Raw genomic sequence first — 20,009 nt, 5'->3', positions numbered from 1 at the left:
ACCAACCCCTGTGGAACACCACTAGTCACTGGCAGCCAATCAGAAAGGTCCCCTTTTATTCCCACTCTTTACCTCCTGTCAACCAGTCAATGCTTTATCCATGCTAGTATCTTTCCTGTAATACCATGGGCTCATATCTTGTTGGACAGCCTCATGTGTGGCACCTTGTCAAAGGCCTTCTGAAAATTCAAGTACACAACATCCACTGATTCTTTTTTGTGTATCCTGCTTGTTATTTCCTCAAAGGATTCCAATAGATTTGTCAGGCCAGATTTCTGTCAAGGAAACCATGCTGCCTTTGGTCTATTTAACCATGTGCCGTCAAGTTTCCCAAAAACCACATCCTTAACAATTGACTCCAACATCTTCCCCACCACTGAGGTCTGGAAAACTGGCCTATAATTTCTTCTTCTGCCTCCCTCCCTTCTTGAAGAGTAGAGTGAAATTTGTAATTTTTCAGTACTCCGGAACTATGCAAAAATCTATTGCTTCTTAAAATATCATTACTGATGCCTCCATAATCTTTTTAGCTACCTCTTTCAGAAGCCTGGTACATCTGATCCAGTTAACTTATCTACCTTCAGACCTTTCTGATTCCCAAACAACTTCTCCGTACTAACAGAAACTGCATTCACTTCTGCCCCAACACTCTCAAACTTCCGGCATACTACTAGTGCCTACCACAGTGAAGACAAATACAAAATACTTATTCAGTTTATACACCATTTCCTTGTCCTTCATTTCTACCTCTCCAGCATCATTTTCCAGCTGTTCAATACCTACTCTCACCTCTTTATCACTCTTGACAGAGCTGAAGAAATATTTTGTATCTCCTTTGATTTTGTTGGCTAGTTAGCATTCATATTTCATCTTTATCTCCTTTGTGGCTTTTTTTTAGTTGCCTTCTGTGGATTTTTAAAAGTTTCCCGGTCCCTGTGAATTATTGCTCTGTTGTATGCCCCCTCTACTGCTTTTATGTTGCTTTGTCTTTGCTTGTCACCCAAGATTGCATCATTCTGCCTTTAAAATGCTTCTTTTTTGAGATGTATCTATCCAGTGCTTTTGGAATTGCTCCCCAAAACTCCAGCCATTGCTGTTCTGCTGTCATTCCAGCTAATTTCCTCTTTCAATAAACTTTGGCCAGCTCCTCTCTCATGTCTTTTTAATTCCCTTTACTCTGTAATACTAATACATCTGACTTTAGCTTCTCCCTCTCAAATTGCAGGGTGAATTCTATCATATTATGATCACTGTCTCCTAAGGATTCCTTTAACTTAAGCTCCCTAATCAAATCTGGTTCATTACACAACACTCAATCCAGAATAGCTGATCCCCTAGTGGGTTCAACCACAAGCTGCTCTAAATTACATCTTGCAGTCATTCTTCAAATTCTCTCTCTTGGGATCCAACACCAACCTGATTTTCCCCGATCTACCTGCATATTGAAATCCCCCATGACTATCGTAACATTGCCCATTTGATATGCCTTTTCTATCTCCCATTGTAATTTGTACTTCCACATCCTGGCTCTGATTTGGAGGCTTGTGTACAACTCCTATCAGGGTCTGTTTACCCTTGCAGTTTCTTAACTCTACCCACAAGGATTCTCACTTTCTAATTCTACGTCACCTCTTTCTAATGATTTGATTTCATTTTTTTTTACCAACAGAGCTACACCGCCCCCTCTGCCTACCTGCCTGAACTCTCAATACAATGTGTATCCTTGATGTTAAGCTTACAACTATAATTTTCTTTCAGCCATGACTCAGTGATGCCCACAACATTATACCTCCCAATCTCTAAATACACGATAGGATCATCTACATATACTGTGTGCATTCAAGTATAACATCTTCAGTCCTGTGTCTGTTACCCTTTTGCACTGCAACTTATCTCACTCACTGCAATTTTGCCTTATCATCGCCCTGTCCTTCCTGACAGTCTCATTGCACAGTACTTCTGAATTCGCTGTTTGTAGAAACTAAATGCTGGTCCATATAGACTAGAGAAGCTAAGGTCAGATGCATCAGTATTACAGTGGAGCAAAGGGAACTACCAGAGCATAAGAGGGGAGTTGGCCAGAATTGTTTGGATAAGAACACTGGCAGGGATGACAGCAAAGCAGCAATGGCTGGAATTCCAGGAAGCAATTCAGAAGGCACAGGATATATGCATCCCAAAGAGGAAGAAGTATTATAAAAAAAAAGATGACTCAACCATGGCTAACAAGAGAAGTCAAAGCCCATATAAAAGCCAAAGAGAGGGCATATAATAAGAGCAAAGATTAGTAGAAAGTTAGAGAAATGGGAAGCCTTTAAAAACCAACAGAAGGCAACTAAAAAAAGTCATTAAGGAAAAGATGGAATATGAAAGTAAGCTAGCCAATAATATTGAAAAAGATACCAAAAGATGCTTCAGATACATGAAGTGTAATAGAGAGGTGAGAGTGTATATCGGACCGCTGGAAAAAAAGTACTGGAGAGATAGTAATAGGGGACAACGTAACAACAGACAAACTGAATAAGTATTTTGCATCAGTCTTCATTGTGGAAGACACTAACAGTAAGTTCCAGGGGCATGAAGTGTGTGGAATTACCATAACTAGTGAGGAGGTTCTTTAGAAAGTGAAAGGTCTGAAGGTAGATATGTCACCTGGACCAGATGGTGTACACCTCAGAATTCCGAAAGACGTGGCTGAAGAGATCATGGAGGCATTAGTAATTACCTTTCAAGAATCACTAGATTCTGGAATGGTTCTAGAAGACTGGAAAATTGCAGTTGTCACGCCACTTTCAAGAAGAAAGAGAGGCAGAAGAAAGGAAATTATAGGCCAGCTAGTCTACCGTCAGTGGTTGGGATGGTATTGGAGTCGATTATTAAGGATGAGGTCTCAGGGTACTTGGAGGCATATGATAAAGTAAGCTATAGTCAGTATGGTTTCCTCAAGGGAAAACCTTGCCTGACGAATCTGCTGGAATTCTTTGAAGAAGTAACAAGCAGGATAGACAAAGGAGAATTGGTTGATGTTGTGTACTTGGAATTTTAGAAGACCTTTGACAAGACGCCACACATGAGGCTGCTTAACAAGTTACGAGCCTATGATATTACAGAAAAGATTCTAGCATGTATAAAACAGTGGCTGATTGGCAGGAGGCAAAGAGGGAAATAAAGAGAGCCTTTTCTCGCTGGCTGCCAGTGACTAGTGGTGTTCCACCAGGCTCTTTGTTGGGACCGATTTTTTAAATATATGTCAATGATTTGGATGATGGAGTTGATGCCTTCATTGCAAAGTTTGCAGATGATACGAAGATAGGTGGAGGGGGAGGTAGTTTTGAGGAAGTAGAAAGGCTACAGAAGGACTTAGACAGATTAGGAGAATGGACAAAGAAATGGCAGAAGGAATCCAGTGTTGGGAAGTGTATGGTCCTGGAATCCAGTGTTGGGAAGTGTATGGTCATGGAATACAGTGTTGGGAAGTGTATGGTCATGGAATACAGTGTTGGGAAGTATATGGTCCTGGAATACAGTGTTGGGAAGTGTATGGTCCTGCACTATGGTAGAAGAAATGAAAGGGTTGACTGTTTTCTGAATGGAAAGAAAATACAAAAAACTAAGGTGCAAGGGGACTTGGGAGACCTTGTGCAGGATTCCCTAAAGGTTAATTTGCAGGTTGAGTCTGTGGTGAGTAAGGCAAATGCAATGTTAACATTCTTTTCAAGAGGATTAGAATATAAGAGCAAGAATGTAATGTTGAGACTTTATAAACCACTGGTGAGGCCTCACCTGGAATATTGTGAGCGGGTTTAGGCCCTGTATCTTAGAAAGGATGCGCTGAAACTGGAGAGGGTTTAAAGGAGCTTCACAAAAATGATTTCAGGATTGAATGGCTTGTCATATGAAGAACGTCTGATGGCTCTGGGCCTGTATTTGCTCGACTTAAGAAGAATGAAGGGTAATCTAATTGAAAACTATTGAATGGTGAAAGGCCTTGATAGAGTGGACGTGGAGAGAATGTTTCCTATGTTGGGAAAATCTAAAATCAGATTACACAGCCTCAGAATAGAGGGGTGTTCTTTTAGAACAGAGGTGAGGAGGAATTTCTTTTGCCAGAGAGTGGTGAATCTGTGGAATTCTTTGCCACAGGCCAAGCTTTTACATATATTTAAGGCAGAGGTTGATAGATTCTTGATTGGTCAGCACATGAAGGGATAATGGCGGGGGGGGGGCGGTGGTTGGAAGGCAGGAGATTGGGACTGAGCAGAAAATTAGATTATCCATGATGAAATGACCCAATTCTGCTCCTATATCTTATGGTCTTATGGAAAGGAAGGGTGTTGAGAGTCGGGCGAGGTTGGCTTACTCTGGGCGACAAGCCGATTTGGAGAGGTCGAGAACAACTCCCTTAGGAGTGAAATCTAGGCCCAGAGCAATTCCCTGGCAGTGGGGCCGGTCCTGGTGAAAGGTTCTGTCAATTTAAACTCTGGCCCAAATAGTCTCGGGGCTTCTCTCTCCACGATGCTAAAACTGTGAGACTGCGCTCAGTTGCTGTGCTTTGAGCCTGTGAACTTTGCGGCCATTTTCCTCATTAATATGATGAACTGAATACTGAGGCTTTTCGCCCACTCCAGGCTGCTCTGGGGATTTGGATCTATGGACTCAGTTTGGTTCAGAATGCTGTTGTTGCTCATTTCTATTGTTTATGTGATTTTTTTTTTGTGCTTTTCCCCCCCCTTTTTCTCTGTGGGCACTGGCGCTTGGTCTTATTTTTTAAAATTGGGTTATTTCAGGTTCCTTGCTTTGTGACTGCCTGTAAGCAAATAAATCTTCAAGGCTGCATACTTTATACATTCTTTGATAATAAATGCACTTTGAAACTCTGCTTGTAAACCAATAGCCCTTTCACTCCAAGTCTCATCCCCCTGCTAAATTAATTTAAATCCTTCTCAACAGCTCTTACAAACCTGCCTGCAAGGATATTGTCTCCCTTGGGTTCAGGTGTAACCCATCCTTTTGTACAGGTCATACCCTTCCCAGCAGTGATCCCAATGATCCGGAAATCTGAAACCATGCTCCCTATACCAGTTTCTCAGCCACAAATTCATTTGCCAAATCATCCTGCTCTTATCTTTCTGGCGTGTGGCACAGGCAGCAATCTAGGGATTGCTACTCTGGAGGTCCTGCTTTTCAGCTTTCTACCTAGCTCTCTAAATTTTCTTGTCAGTACCTCCTCTCTTTTCCTACCAGTGTCACTGGTGTCAATATGTACCTAGACTTCTGGCTGCACATCCTCCCTTGTTAGAATGTTATGGACCTGATTCAGGACGTTCCTGACCGTGGCACCTGGGAGACATCTATTGTGTCCACAGAATCTTGTGTCTACTCCTCCAACTATGGAATCCCCTATTACTACTGGAACCCCCTTCTCCCTCTTCCCTTCTGAGCCACAGTGCCAGAGATCTGGTGCATTGGGTTCTTCCCCCACCCTTGGTAGGTCAACCCCCTGAACAGTATTAAAATCAGTATACAGTACTCCTTATTGAGGGGAACGGCCATGGGGGTATTCTGCGCTAGCTACTCATTTCCCTTCCCTCTCCTGACATCACCCATATATATACCTGCCTCCTGCAACTCAGGGGTGACTACCTCCCTGTGGTTCCCATCTTTCAAATCCTCAGTTTCTCATGTGAGCCGAAGGTCAATGAGCTGCAGCTCCAGTTCCTTGACACAGTTCTGAGAAGCTGCATTTCGGTGCAAATGTAGTTATCCAGGAAGCTAGAGGTTTCCCAGAATTCCCATATCTCACACAAAGAACACAACTCAGCCCCTGGAGCCATTCTCACTGCTCTATGTACAGTACTAACAGATGAAGAATGAAGAAGGAACTTAGCAGATAAGTACCTTGCCCAAGCCTGTTCTCACTGTAGCCTGATGAGCTAAAGCCTCCCCACGCTAACACTGGTCCACTTACCATTTGCTCCATTTGTCCCTGCCTTATTTTTATTTGACTTTGCTAATAAATCGCAGTGCCACTGAAAAAGGCCAAAATCCCATGAAAGCTCTTTTAAAAGCTCTTGCTCCTGGACCTGCATGAGGCCTCCTGCATGGAGTCGACTGTGTCACTGGAAAAAGTTGCAGATGAGACAAAAATGAAAAACCCCTGGGATATAATGTGGAGGTTGCTTAGGGAGCACTTACAGGGAATTCTAGACAGATTTATCCTATTGAGGCAGGGAAAGAATGGAAGACTTAAGGAACCAGGGTTGACAAGAGAGTGAAAACATCTAGACAAGAGGAAGAAAGAAGCTGAATTCAGGGTTAGTATGCAATGATCAAACAGGGCTCTAGTGTGTTGCAAGATAGCCAGGAAGGAGCTCAAGAGTGGACTTAGGAGAGCTAGGAGGAAGCAAGAGAAGGCCTTGGTGATAGGTTTACTCCAAAATGTTCTACATGTATGTGAAGAACAGGAGGACGGCCAGACTGAGATCAGGGATATTAAGGAAACACGTGGTTGGAGTTGAAGGATGTAGGAAAGGTCTTTAATGAATACTTTGCTTCAGTAGTGACCATTTAGAAGGATCTTGACGTTTGCAAGGACAGCGAAAAGCAGGCTGCTATGCTTGAACATGTTGACACTAAGAAAGGATTTGCTCTAACTTTTGAAAACCATTAGGATAGATAAATTGCCAGGCAAGATAGGACATATTCCAGGTTACTATAGGAAGTGGGGGATGAGACTGCTGCGCCTTTCGTAATAACCTTTGCACCCTCATTGGACACAGGAGTAGTACTAGATGATTGGTGGGTGGCAAATGTTATTCCTTTGTTCAGGAAAGGGAGTAGAGAAACGTCGACTGTACTTCTTCCTATAGATGCTGCCTGGCCTGCTGCATTCCACCAGCATTTTGTGTGTGAGACTTAGCAGGATGATGGTTTAAGATAATCTCAGTAATGGGTGGAAAAAATGGTGGTTGCTGGGTGCTTTTATGACCGAAACCCAGTTACCACTGTGGTATCTTGGGCCTTACTGTTTGGTCCTGTGCTTAGTGTAATGTTAGTGATTTAGCTCTCAATGTAGGGGGCATAATGAAAGTTTACAGATAATGTAAAAATTATTGGAGTGATTGACAATGAAGAAGGCTGTAGTCACAGGAAGATAAAGCTGGTCTGGTGATTTGGACAGTGGTGGAGTTTAATCCAGAATAATGTGAGGTGATATAATGAAATCTGTGGCGGATTAGACAATGTCAGCATATCTTTAAAGCAGGAACAGTCAATGAAATGGTTAAAAAGGCACATAATTGAAGAGCAGGAACGTGATACTAGAACTGTATACAAAACAAGTTAAGCAGCTTGAGGACTGCATTTCATTACATAAAAATGTTTGCGCTGGACAAGGTGCAGAAGAACTTTATGCAGATATGCCAGGACTGGAAAACTGTAACTACGAGGAATGGTCAGATAGGGAATGACTGCTTTCTTTAGAACAGGGGAGACTAAGAGAAGATTAAACTGAGGTGCATTTGCTTCACTGGTTTCTGGAGTGCTGATAGCAGGAGGCACAAAAATCACAACCTGGTGCCCCGAGCTGATGGGCTTGGGAGCTATTTCAGAGGTGGTTTGCAGGGGCAAATAGTTTTTTTGTTTGAAGTTCTTACCTGTTATGTCCGTATCTGGTTTCCACTGTTGTAGAAGAAGGAAGGAATAAAGAGGGTCAGTCATAAACACAGAACAATGTACAGAAACACATTAAACAACTATAAGTTAAATTATCTGGCAAATGAATCACTGCTGGATGTCATGGCAGAAGTATCGCCTTATCACTTGTGTGTCACTGCCAGTGTAACAATTACTTCAAAGCATCTGATCTGTTTCTCAGTTGATTAGGACAAAGTTTGATGAACATACTGTAAGTGCAGCTTATGTCTGAGGCATTTGACATATTCCCAGTTCAGATACACAGAGAGCTCTGGGAAAGCATCTGACATACAGGTACACTAATTAGAATATTATTGGAGGAGATATAGAGCTCCCACAATTATAATTTATTAAATTATTCAACCAAATCAAACACACCCTGAGCAGGTGGGCAGCCACAGAAAGGGTGGCACAATGATGCAGCTAGTGATTTTGGGGGATGGGAGAAGGGATAAAGATGATGGAGCAAGGGTGCAGAGGTGAGAAAAAGGATAGGAAGGAAAAGGGCAGTAAAGATGAGAGATAAAGGTTTGTGGATGGAGGAGGAGGTACAATAGAGGGAAGAGGATAGAGAGGGGGCAGGGGGATGGGAAAGGAGATGGTTTATGTAAGGAGAAGGGTGATCCAGGGAAGAACTGGTGAAAAGGGTTTGGAAGCAGTGTAAGGCGGAGAGGGAAAAAGACTGGGTGGAATAGGTGGAGGAGAAGCAGGAGGTTACCCTTTCCCCTGGTTGATCTGAGAGTCCCCTAGATAACAGGAAGCCAGAATCTCCACAATCTTTGGCAGGTCACATGCTTACTAGCAATCTATGGTAGGTATACAAGAATTGGAAGAGAGGTGAAAGATTCCTCCCAGCAGAAAACAAGGTGAAAGCAGCATTGGATGCTTCTTGTCTGACCAACTCAAAGGCCCAGAATGGATTCCCCAATGAATTTAAGTCATGTTGGGGCTTCTGGACAAGCTGCTGAATCTAGGACAAGTGGGCGTAGGCAAAGGAATAGAGTGGAAGCAGCTGCTGTGGAGTTCACAGGCTCTTGTTGCCATGTGATGCAGTGAAGCTGTTGTTGTTGCCCTTCGAAAGTGTCGTCTAACAGTGTTGGTGCAACTGTGACTCATTGTGTGGGTAACTGTTCCTTCAGGGTCTCTTTCTAAATCAGGGCAACATCAATTATAAATCGACAATGTTTAGCTATCATCTTAAAAGGGAAGAAGTTCAATGTGTATGTGTACAGCCAAGACATAATGATTTTGAAGGATTACAAGCCTCCGTGGAGCATTTTTTGGTGAAGGCAGATCGATGCCTCAAATGGCATCAGCCAGAGTGTAGAAATAGCTGCTGATGAGCACGCACACAATCAGATCTTTGATACACTGGATTGACAACCAGTTGGTGTCCCTGCATGTGGGACACTAGTGAGTTTGTACACATACACTGTTTCAGTCACATCCCACAGCAAGGTCGAACACTGTCCTCACCTACATACTTGAAGGCATTCTGCATGGACGAAAAGGAGAAAGAAACATATTGTCGTCCATAGGAAGCATGGAGTACTACATCAGGGAATCAGACCCTTTGGCCCATCTAGCCTGTACTGGCCAGATCTGTTGCCTAGTCCCACCCACCTACACCCAGACCAGAAGCCCTGCATATTTTTTTCATCCATGTACTCATCTGAACTTCTATAAAATTTTACAACTGGACCCGCATCTACCACTTCCACTGGCAGCTTGTTCCACACTTACATCACCCTTTGCGTGAAGAGGATCCCCCTCAAATTCTCCTTAAATATATCACCTTTCACCCTTAACCTATGAGCTTCAGTTCTAGTCTTGACCAACCAGAGGGGAAAAGCCTGTGTGCATTCAGCCCCTCTATACCCTTAATAATTTTCTATACCTCTACAAGATCTCTCATTCTCTAGCACTCCAGTCCTTCTTTCAGCTGCACTGGGAAGAGCAATGTGTAAGGTGAACATAAGGTGGCTCCTCTACTGTCACAATGAGACCACACTGAGGTTGGTGGAACGACACCTTACATTCAATCTGGGGAGCCTCCAACCTGATTACATGAACATCGATTTCTCAAAAATCTGGTCATGCCACCCTTTCACTATTCCTGATCCCCCTTTCCCTCTCTCACCTCATCTCCTTGCCTGCCCAGCGCCACACTCTGTTGCTTCTCCCCTCTTCTTTTTCCCAAGGTCTTCTGTCCTTTCCGATTAGATTCCCCCTTCTCCAGCCCTGTATCTCTTTTACCAATCAAATTTCCTGCTTTTTACTTCACCCTTCCCTCTCCTGGTTTCTCTTATCACCTTGTGTTTTCCTCTCCCCTCCACCACCTTTTAACTCTACTTCTCATCTCTTTTCTCCAGTCCTGCAAAAGGTCTCAGCCAGCAACGCGTTGATTGTACTCTTTTCCATGGATGCTGCCTGGCCTGCTGAGTTCCTCCAGCATTTTGTGTGTGTTGCTTGAATTTCTAGCATCTACAGATTTTCTCTTGTTTGCCATTGAGACAGAAGTTTCCTATTTCACTCCTGTAATACACCACAGATGACTACAAGGCAAAGCCAAAATCAGCACATATCAGTGAATGCACAAGCGAGTCATTTCAGTATAAACAAACCTGTGTAAACTAGATTCTACCTAAAATAAAATTTCTCTGTGGGGGTAATAGTAAGTTTAGCTGTTATTTCTGGCCCCTATCATTTGTGCTTAATGAATTTTTTTATCCAAATTGAAGGGGAAAGTGATGGGACAGCCTTCAGACTCTAGGATTATGGGGAAAAGGCAGGTAGGTGGAGCCAAGTCCACGGCCAGATCAACTGTGATCTTATTAATGCTGGAGCAGACTTGGCAAGCCAGATAGGCTACTCCTGCTCCTGTTTCTTATATTCATATGTGGAACTATAGTGGCATCAAGACCATTGTTGTACATGAGTGGTCAAAATAAAAACAGCTTTTTTTCATGGATTTGCTTGTATTTTCTGCTGAATTATGAATGGTTTTTTGTTACTGAGGACATTGAATGGTGCTGCTTTGTTACAGTGTAAGGATGAAAGTGGAGAGGAGGTAAAGTTTTGGGAGGGGGAAGAAGAGGTGACAGAGGAGGACAGGAGTCATTGAATAAATCAGATTTTTAATGGGAACTTGACTTTCTTGCTCCTATTGGCACTTACCATCCAACACGTTATGTCCTTTGGAACTGGAGGCAAATGCTCACCATCTTTGGGCTTAACACAAACAATCTTTGTGATGCCTCCAACGTTTTCTGTTAACTTCATGCACTTAGGACAGGGGTAGGTGCTGGTATACAGGGTGGCTTCTTGCAGATCCTGTTTATACCTGTCAAACAAACATAGAAAATGTTCTCCCTTCAGGCAGTGTGCATCAACTGCAGGAGAGATACAGGCAGAGACTCAAACTGAATTAAGCACCAGAACCCTCTGTCAGTCTCGATGTGTAATGCCTCCCTACACGAATAATGAGGTCTCAGTCATTATCCAAATCTCAGGAATCCAATTGTAAAATGGAGAAACAGGCTCTTCTGCCCAACTCACCTATGCTGACCAAGGTGCCTTCCCGAGCAGGTCCCATTTTCTTGCCCTTGACCTTTATCCCCCTAAACCCTTCTGATCCATGAACTTACCCAAATATCTTTTAAATGTAATTGTAGCTGCCTCTACCACTTCCTCTGGCAGCTCATTCATTATATCCACCAAATTCCACATGAAAAGCTTGCCACTGTGATCGCTTTTAAATCCATCCCTACTCACTTGAAATCTATGCCCTCTAGTTTTAGACCATTGGAAAGAAAGTCTGAGACCATCCATCTGCATTGATTACATAAACCTCTACATGGTCACACCTCAGCCTCCTTCACTCTAGGAAAAGCAGTCTCAGCCTATCCAGTCTCTCCTCATAACTCAAGCCCTCCCATCCACTAAAATCTTAGTGAATCTTGCAAAAGTGCATGCTTTCGATGTTTCTGAGTCACAGGGAGAGTTTCTCCTCCATACTTCTCTCTACCACTTTAGTGAGTTTCTCCATCAAATATGGGGTCCAGCAAGGTCCCTCCTCCACCTTGTTTGGATGTTGCTTTACTGAATCCACCAGGAAGGATGTGGAAATGCAGGGGTGGTGGATGTTGGCAGTTATGATCCCAGGTTACTTACCCCTCAGTTGAAAGCCTCCTCCGAATGTGCTGTCAGAGCAGGTGGTGGAAGCAGATATGATAGCTACGTTTAGTAGGCATTTAGATAGGCACATGAACAAGTTAGGATAGTGAAATATTAACATGTGCAGATAGATGTATGAGTTTACTTTGGCATCATGGTAGATATTGACAATGGGATTGTTCGCAGTACCGTTGAGAAATGATCTGGCAGAGTTCAAAGTTCAATGCTAATTTATTATCGAAGTACATATACACTGAGAGGCCACCTCACACTTCCGTAGGTGAAAATGCCCCGTTAATGAGAGAGGTCAGAGGAGAATGGCTAGATTATTTCAAACAGATAGGAAGGCAATAGTAACTCAAATAACACATTGCAACAGTGGTGTGAAGAAGAACATCTCTGTGGATGGGCTACAGCAGCAGAAGGCCACAAACATACAGTCAGTAGCTATTTTATTAGGTTCAGTAGGTACCTAATAAAGTGGCCCCTTAATATATGTTATCATATATTACTTTGAGATTCATTTTCTTGCATATATTTACAGGGAAAAATACAACAGAATTTTATGAAAAACTGTACATAAACAGACAAAAACCGACAAACAACCAATGTACAAATGAAGACAAGTGGTTCAAGTAAAAATAATATTGAGAAATTGAGTTGTAAAGAGTCCTTGAAAGTGAGTCTGTAGGTCATGGAATCAGTTCAGAACAGGGCCCACATGCCCAAGGACAGATGCTAATGCCAGAGAAATCTTATACCCCTGCACCATTTCTTCCCTTATTTTAGAGGAGCATCTGGAATGGCACTGCAGAAAGGCTAACCGATGAAGTGTTGGGAAAGGGGATAAGTGTGCATGGACACCCAATGACTGGCATAGACACAGTGGGAAAATGTCTGTTCCCCCCCCCCCCACCTTATGACTCACCTGAAACAAAGAGTGTTAGCCTCCGCGCAGATGAGCAGGCTGGATGTTGAACTTTCGGAACTCAGATAGTCACCACGATGATTTCCTTTTGGAAAACCATTGTAGCCTATTCCCACCTGTAAAACGAACAATGTTTAAAACTGTTATGGGATAAGAGGAGGCCATTTCACTTTCAGTGGACTCATTCAGTTGGTACCATTTGCTACTCCTACTCTGAATCCCTCCAATACTTTCCATGTGGAGGGCCTGATCAACTACACCTCCATCTGTGGTTTGGCTGATGAGACCAAATCCTTTTTGGTAAATAAGTGTAACACCCTAATTAAGATTTTTACTGCTATACTGTAGGTATTCCATTTTAGCAGTTCTGTAAGAGCAGTCTGATTCAGCTGTCAGCATGTCTGGGTTGAGCTAAGATAAGAGGCTTGTTATTCAACAGGAATGTGTTGTCAGTGGAACTGGGAGAAGGTCCTGGAGAATGCTGGGTTGAAAGGCTTTGTGGGTGGGAGCTGGAAGAAGACAGGAGGAAAAGGTGGCTGAGGATGCTGTCCCTGTTGCACAAGGTGCTATGTGCAGATGAATGGATTCAGAAGGAAGAACCAATACTCCTGTGGGAGACCTGTTTGTTTGAGATAGATTTCCAGCGACATTTGTAAGGTGGTGTGTGTTTTCATGCAGACTGAGGGTCCAGCGCGTGAGTAACAGTCAAGTTCAAGATCAGCTCCAACTTAAGAGCACATTTGACTGTATAAGAGTAAGTGGCCCTTTTTGTTTTTTTTTCTTTCTTTCATTTAATAACTGTTTGCTTAAATTAACATTCTTGAATATACTTTTGTTTAATTGTATGCGATGTACGATCTGTTATTTCTTGCTGGGGGCAGTAAATCACACAACATTCACACAAACCAGGGTTTGGGTGGGTGAGGCATCCCAACCTCATGGATTTGGCGGGACCAAAGTTGTCAACACCCTAAACGTACGAAGCCTTAGTAAGATGGGTTTATCGCCACGGAACCAATGGCTGGTAGTGAGGGGCCACGTTTCCTGAGACACTCAAGAAGAAAGGGGATTCATAAGGATTTATACCTTGCACATCAGAGAAAGGAGTAACTTTTCAAATGAGCAAAACTGATTCACATAAAGTACTCACAAAGCAATCTTTCTGGGAGATCAGTGCTCCTGCTCCACTGCCAGGACTATCTGAAACATAGAATTATTGGAGACCATGACTCAAAGCTGGAAAGATGAGTGCCTTTGATGTCACCAGACCACCAGATGTCCAGAAACACAGCTACGCTTGGATCTATAGGAGCCCTGAATTCCCAGGAGGGCTTGCAACCACCAGGGTGCTAGGTAATCCTTTTTACTAGTCCACAAACAACTGGTGCTTACTGGATTCTTGCCTCCAGTTTTCTGCAGGGAGGGCCAGCTTGACAATACAAAAGTCTTTAGTGAGTCACCAATGAGATCATGGATTCCTAGCACAGAGACAGGCCCATCTTCCCACTCTGCCCATGCTGATCCATCTACACCAACTCCAATTTGCCTGCATTTGATCCATAGCCTTCGTTGTCTGGGTAGTGCAAATGCTCGAAGCTCTTAAATGCTGTGAATCTCTTCCACCACCCCCAGGCAGCATGTCAGGCCTTCCAACCTCCCTCTGAATGAAAAGAATCTGATGTTCTGCTGCAAGATGGCGGCACGATGCAGCGCGCAGTGGCCACTCCGGAATGAATATCTGTTATTTGTTAAGTAGGATGCTGTGCACGATCCTGATTTGATGGAGACGGACGTGAGAAACACGGAGGAACATCTGGTGAAACTTCTGAATGCCTGTTTCACTGCCGCTGCTACTGCGCGATCCAGAATCTCTGGAGGGGAAGGCCCCGAATCCTTGGCTTGATGGCCGGGGCCGGGGTCGAAGCATTCGGCAGACATGGTGCTCGGTGTTCGGTGTCGGAGGGCTGGTTGGAGGCTCGAAGTTTTCGGACGGACTCAGAGTCGGCTGTGGATGGGTGCTTCCAGGTTGCTGCATCGGCAAGTTTGCGGCACTGGAGGTTCATGGCAGGGAGAGTTTTTCTTCCTTCTACCGTTTGCATGAGATGATGGAGCTATCGGGACTTTGAGACTTTTTCTTACCGTGCCCATGGTCTGCTCTTTATCAAATTATGGTATTGCTTTGCACTGTTGTAACTATATGTTATAATTATGTGGTTTTTGTCAGTTTTAGTCTTGGTCTGTCTTGTGTTTCTGTGATATCATACTGGAGGAACATTGTATCATTTCTTAATGCATGCATTACTAAATGACAATAAACGAGGACTGAGTGTCCTCATAATCTAAGACATACTTAGCAGAAATTTCCCAGGGAAAAGGAATTAAAAAAACTGGAGAACATCGGTTTAAGGTAAGAAGGGAAAGATTTAAAATGGACCCGAGGGGCAACTTCTACATGCAGAGGGTGGTGGGGATATGGAATGAGTTGCCAGAAGAAGACATTTGGGCAGTTCCATGGACTGGAAAGGTTTAGAGGAATATGAGTCAAATGCAGGCAAGTGGGATTAGCTCAGGAAGATACTTTGGTTGGCATAGACAAGTTCAGCTGAATGGTCTGTTCCTGTACTATATGACTTTTGACTCTACGTCTACCACTGCAGAGCTAGAATTATTGATTACGATCACCATCACTGCATTGTTATGTAACACCAGAGAAAATATACTCAACTAATTATCTCTGTTCTTTGGTCAAGCCTTTGGATTGCCATATTATAATATGTATCTGCAGGTACTGAAGAGGAGAAACTGACTTAAAAGATGAGATTTCAAAAAGTCCTGGAAAAGTGGTTAAAAGTCCTCCTATATTAACAAGCATTTGGAAAGATATTAAAAGTCCTTGTAAACAACAAGTTATTTGAGATCTGTTACATCCACATGGAAGTCTTCCATTAAAATCTTCTTCAGTTATTGGGAAGAATTGCATGTACCTCCTCAGCCTGGAAAGTTAATTTTGCAACTAGCGACCAACATAGTTCAGAGCCCTGTTAATTTCAGTGTAGCAACTTCCAGGTTAAACTCCTTTGCATTGAAGTGCCACAACTGCTATAATTTTTAGTGCTATAACAGTAAACACTGTACCAGCAGTTTTTCCATCATCACTACTGCAAGCTTCATACCACTGGTATAGGTAGTTAACAATGTGTGCTGAATTAAATTGGAGAGGAAAAACTTCACTTTTGATTCTTTTATCTTATGGAATTATGAAGATTTGTTAGTAGAAATAAGAAAGGACTGAAGATAGATTCAGGCATCCAACTCACTCGGCAACTTCAAAGAAAGTGAACAAGAAAGATCAATATATCGCGTGAAATAAAAACAGAAAATGCTGGGGATTCTGAGCAGTTCGAGCAGTATATCTGGATAGAGAAACAGAGTCAACATTTCAGGTTGCTGATCCTTCTTCTCACTGGATGAACTTAAGCCATTAATATACAGCTAAAAGTGGAAGGAGAGGAGAGACCAAAGGACTTGTGAAAGGATATAGTCATAAGGTCAAAGAGTTTTACAGCACGGAAACAGGCCCTTTGGCCCACACATTGGAAGTAGGTACACAGGAGGTGTCAGGGGTAAGTTTTTTTACGCACAGAGTCGTGAGTACGTGGAATGGGCTGCCAGCGATGGTGCTGGAGGCGGATATGTTAGGATCTTTTAAGAGACTCCTGGATAGGTACATAGAGCTTAGAAAAATACAGGGCTACGGGTAACCCTAGGTAATTTCTAAGGTAAGGACATGTTCGGCACAGCTTTGTGGGGCAAAGGGCCTGTGTTGTGCTGTAGGTTTTCTATCTTTCTATCCATATCCACTTTTTGCCCATCTACTCTAATCCTACTTGCCCATATTGAGACTGCACCTTTTTGTCTATTGCCTACTTCTGTGTCTTCCTAAATGCTTCTTTAAGATTGTGTTTGTATCTGATTCTACCACTTTTTCTGGTAACAAGTTCTAGACATCAATAATTTACTCCTCATATCCCTTTTAAAAAGTCCTGCCTTAACTCTAAGCCTTTCTGTTTTTAATTTTCTCTACCATAGAAAAAAGATTTTGGCTGTCTATTTGATCTATATGTCTCATGTTCTTATATGCCTCCATCAACCCACCTCTCAGCATCCATGCTCCAGGAAAAATAAGCCTAACCTATCCAATCTGTCCCCATAACTAAAGTCCTTCAATTCATGCAACATCCTTGGGAATATGTCCTGCAGGATAGATGGTAAGAGATGGAGCAAGGTCAATGAGAGTGGTAAGGGTACAATAAAGAAACAAAACCAATCTAAGGAAGGTTTAAGTTGGGAGTTAATGGATTTAGTGCCTGAAATTTTGTTTTTTTTTTCTCTCTCCCCCTTTACCTTGTCTCTTTGCAACAAATTTATCTAAATACTTGACAGAAGGTCATTGAACTGAAACATCAACTCTGTTTTCTCTTCTCCACACCTGCTACCTAACCTGCTGAGAATTTCTGGCAGTTGTTGCTCTTATTGCAGATTTCCAGCACATTGGGTGTGGACAGCATTTTCAGTCTAAGGACTAGCATCAACCATCCACTCAATAGGCACACACAGAGTTACACAGTCAGGAATGCAGGGGAAGTGAGTTTTTCCTTACCAGTTCTTGCAGCCAGAAGGAAGCACAGCTGCAGGGCATGTATATGCTTCTTCTCATCTTTCTGAAGTTCACTGGGTTGTTTCCTTTCCACATTATTATTACGTGTCACTGAATTGTCTGTTACAAAAGAGCCACGGGAGCACCTTATAAGTGCTCTATAACAATCATGTGCATTTTTTACCTGGTTACTGAACTTAGCTATATAATCTTTGTCTATGAGATGTGATAAACCCAGAGCTTCCATGGTGCCATCTACCATTTCATTCATGTGAAAAAACGATTCACATTTTATGTTGTCTTTTGTTGGTATCACTCTTGCTTTTGGTGAAACCTTTTTCTTAATAGTGTCTAAATGCAGTAATGGAATGTACATATCACAAATTACTCCAGCTTCAGGAAAGAGCTGACTAACACTGGTGTTATCTTTCTGATCTCTTTGAGTCTGATTATCCAGTTGTTCCAGGTTGGGCCAATAGCAAATGCGATAAACACCACCTACAGGAAAAGAGATAACTCAGAGTTAAATGCGAATTCCGGGGCTGAATATGCTTCTGTTGAGAAGTCAATGAACCCAAAAGCCAATAAATACCAATGACCTGATGAGCTGCATCCCAATTTTTTGAAACAAGTGCCTTTGGAGACAGTGAATGCATTGGTTGACATATTCCAAAATAAATGACTCCTTTACTTCTTTATGTATTCTTTGTTATGCCTTTTTGGTGGTGGTAATTTTTTTTACTTTGTAAATGGAGCTGCCATCTGGAGACAGGGGTTAAGGGTCAATAGTTCAGCAAGTCATTTGCCTACTGGATGATTTCTGGGCTTTCGGGGGAGGTGGGTGGGTCTAATGGGTTCTTTTTCTGACTGGGCAGTCCTGAGGGGTTTCTCTTTGTCAGTCATCTTGCTGCTCTTTCTGATAGAGTCAAGCTTCGACCTTTCTTCCGATTTAGGCTGCGCCTGTGCGTTAGATTACTTCATAGAAATTTTAAATTAAATTTGAAATATGGATCTCAATAAAATCAATATAATATCTTTGAATTTAAACAGTATGAACCAACCTATTAAGGGTAGAAAGATTTTTAAGAAATTAAAATTACTTCATGCAGATATTATTTTTGCACAGGAGAGGCATATTTGTAAACAAGATGAAAATTGCTTTTTTAAATTTTGGAAGAAACCCTTATTCCATTCTTTATCAGTAAATAAAATAAGAGGGGTATCTATTTTTATTAATTCTAAAAACCCTTTTGTTCATTTTAATACTGTTACTGATTTAATGGAAGATATTTAATTGTTACTGGTTTGTTGTGTGGTCAAAAGGTGGCTTTGGTTTGTGTATATGCACCTAATACAGACAGCGCCGATTTTTTTAAGAAGCTATTTTCTGTATTGCCGAATTTAAATGAATATAAGTTGATTATGGGCAGTGACTTTAACTGTTGTCTTAACCTGTTGATTGACAGATCGTCCACCAATCTGTCACTTCCTAATAAAGCTGCAACTCTTTTGTATTAGAATACGGTCTGGTCGATATTTGGAGATTTAAATTTCCTAAAGAAAATGATTTTTCTTTTTTTTCACATGTATATCATAAATATTCAATAATTGATTATTTTGGATACGCGATTGGTGCCCTCTGTTGTTGAATGTGCCTATGATGTAATTGTGTTGTCAGATCATGCACCTATGAAACTAACTGGAATTTTCTGATAATATTTACAGACCTCAGTCGAGATTTAATATTTCATTGTTCCAAGATTCAACTTTTGTAAATTTTATTAAAGAACAAATTTCTCTATTTTTTGAATTGAATACAACTGAGAGAATGTCAAATTTGGTTATTTGGGATATGATGAAATCTTTTCTTAGGGGCCAGATAATTTCATATTCAGTAGGTTCAAGAAGGAAAACTAAGGCGGAACTTTTACTGATTACTAATAGGATTAAAGAAATAGATAAACTCTATTCAGTAATGCCTAGTGCAGATCTCTTTAAGGAAAGGGTGGAATTCCAAGCACAACATGATTTGCCTTTGACTTTTCCCATTGAACAGCAACTTTTAAAATCCAAAAGCCAATTTTATATACACGGAGACAAATCAGGCAAATTATTAGCTGGTCAGTTAAAAGCAAATATGGCTAGAAAACAGATCCTGAAAATAAGAAGACCTGATAGAACTACAGTGGTAGATCCTTATGAAATTAGTAAGACATTTAAGGATTTCTACTCTAATCTTTATGAGACTGAATTTTCAGATAATATTACTTTTATGAATAGTTTTTTGCAAAAAGTGAATATACCTAAAATTTCTATTCAAGATATGAATACATTAGATGCACCTATTAAACAAGAGGAAATAGCAAGGGCTATATCCTCTATTCAATCAGCTAGAGCTCCGGGACCGGATGGATATACAGTGGAATTTTATAAGACTTTTACTGATATACTTTATTTATGTCAAATTTTCACTGACTCTATATCCTCTGGGACTCTCCTGAAAACTTCCTATGAAGCTTCAATAACTTTAATTCTGAAAAAAGATAAAGATTT

General features: G+C 41.8%; 1 protein-coding gene across 3 annotated transcripts in view; it reads right to left on the bottom strand.

The window, feature by feature from the left end:
* Positions 1–20,009, bottom strand: part of LOC134351730 (cytidine and dCMP deaminase domain-containing protein 1-like) — a 121,451-nt gene that overhangs the window by 7,646 nt on the left and 93,796 nt on the right. For 2 of the 3 annotated variants that reach the window (XM_063058314.1, XM_063058315.1), the window contains exons 18-22: positions 17,460–17,954; positions 13,950–13,999; positions 12,800–12,915; positions 10,873–11,038; positions 7,656–7,680 (exon numbers count right to left, since the gene is read on the bottom strand). In XM_063058314.1, coding sequence (XP_062914384.1) covers positions 7,656–7,680; positions 10,873–11,038; positions 12,800–12,915; positions 13,950–13,999; positions 17,460–17,954 — 852 coding nt within the window. Of the gene's footprint in view, positions 1–7,655; positions 7,681–10,872; positions 11,039–12,794; positions 12,916–13,949; positions 14,000–17,459; positions 17,955–20,009 lie in introns of those variants that run through there. The other variant, XM_063058316.1, reaches the window with a different exon arrangement.

The sequence above is a fragment of the Mobula hypostoma genome, chromosome 9 (genome assembly GCF_963921235.1).
Source record: "Mobula hypostoma chromosome 9, sMobHyp1.1, whole genome shotgun sequence".
Taxonomy (NCBI): domain Eukaryota; kingdom Metazoa; phylum Chordata; class Chondrichthyes; order Myliobatiformes; family Myliobatidae; genus Mobula; species Mobula hypostoma.
This window is presented reverse-complemented; position numbering and strand designations above follow the sequence as displayed.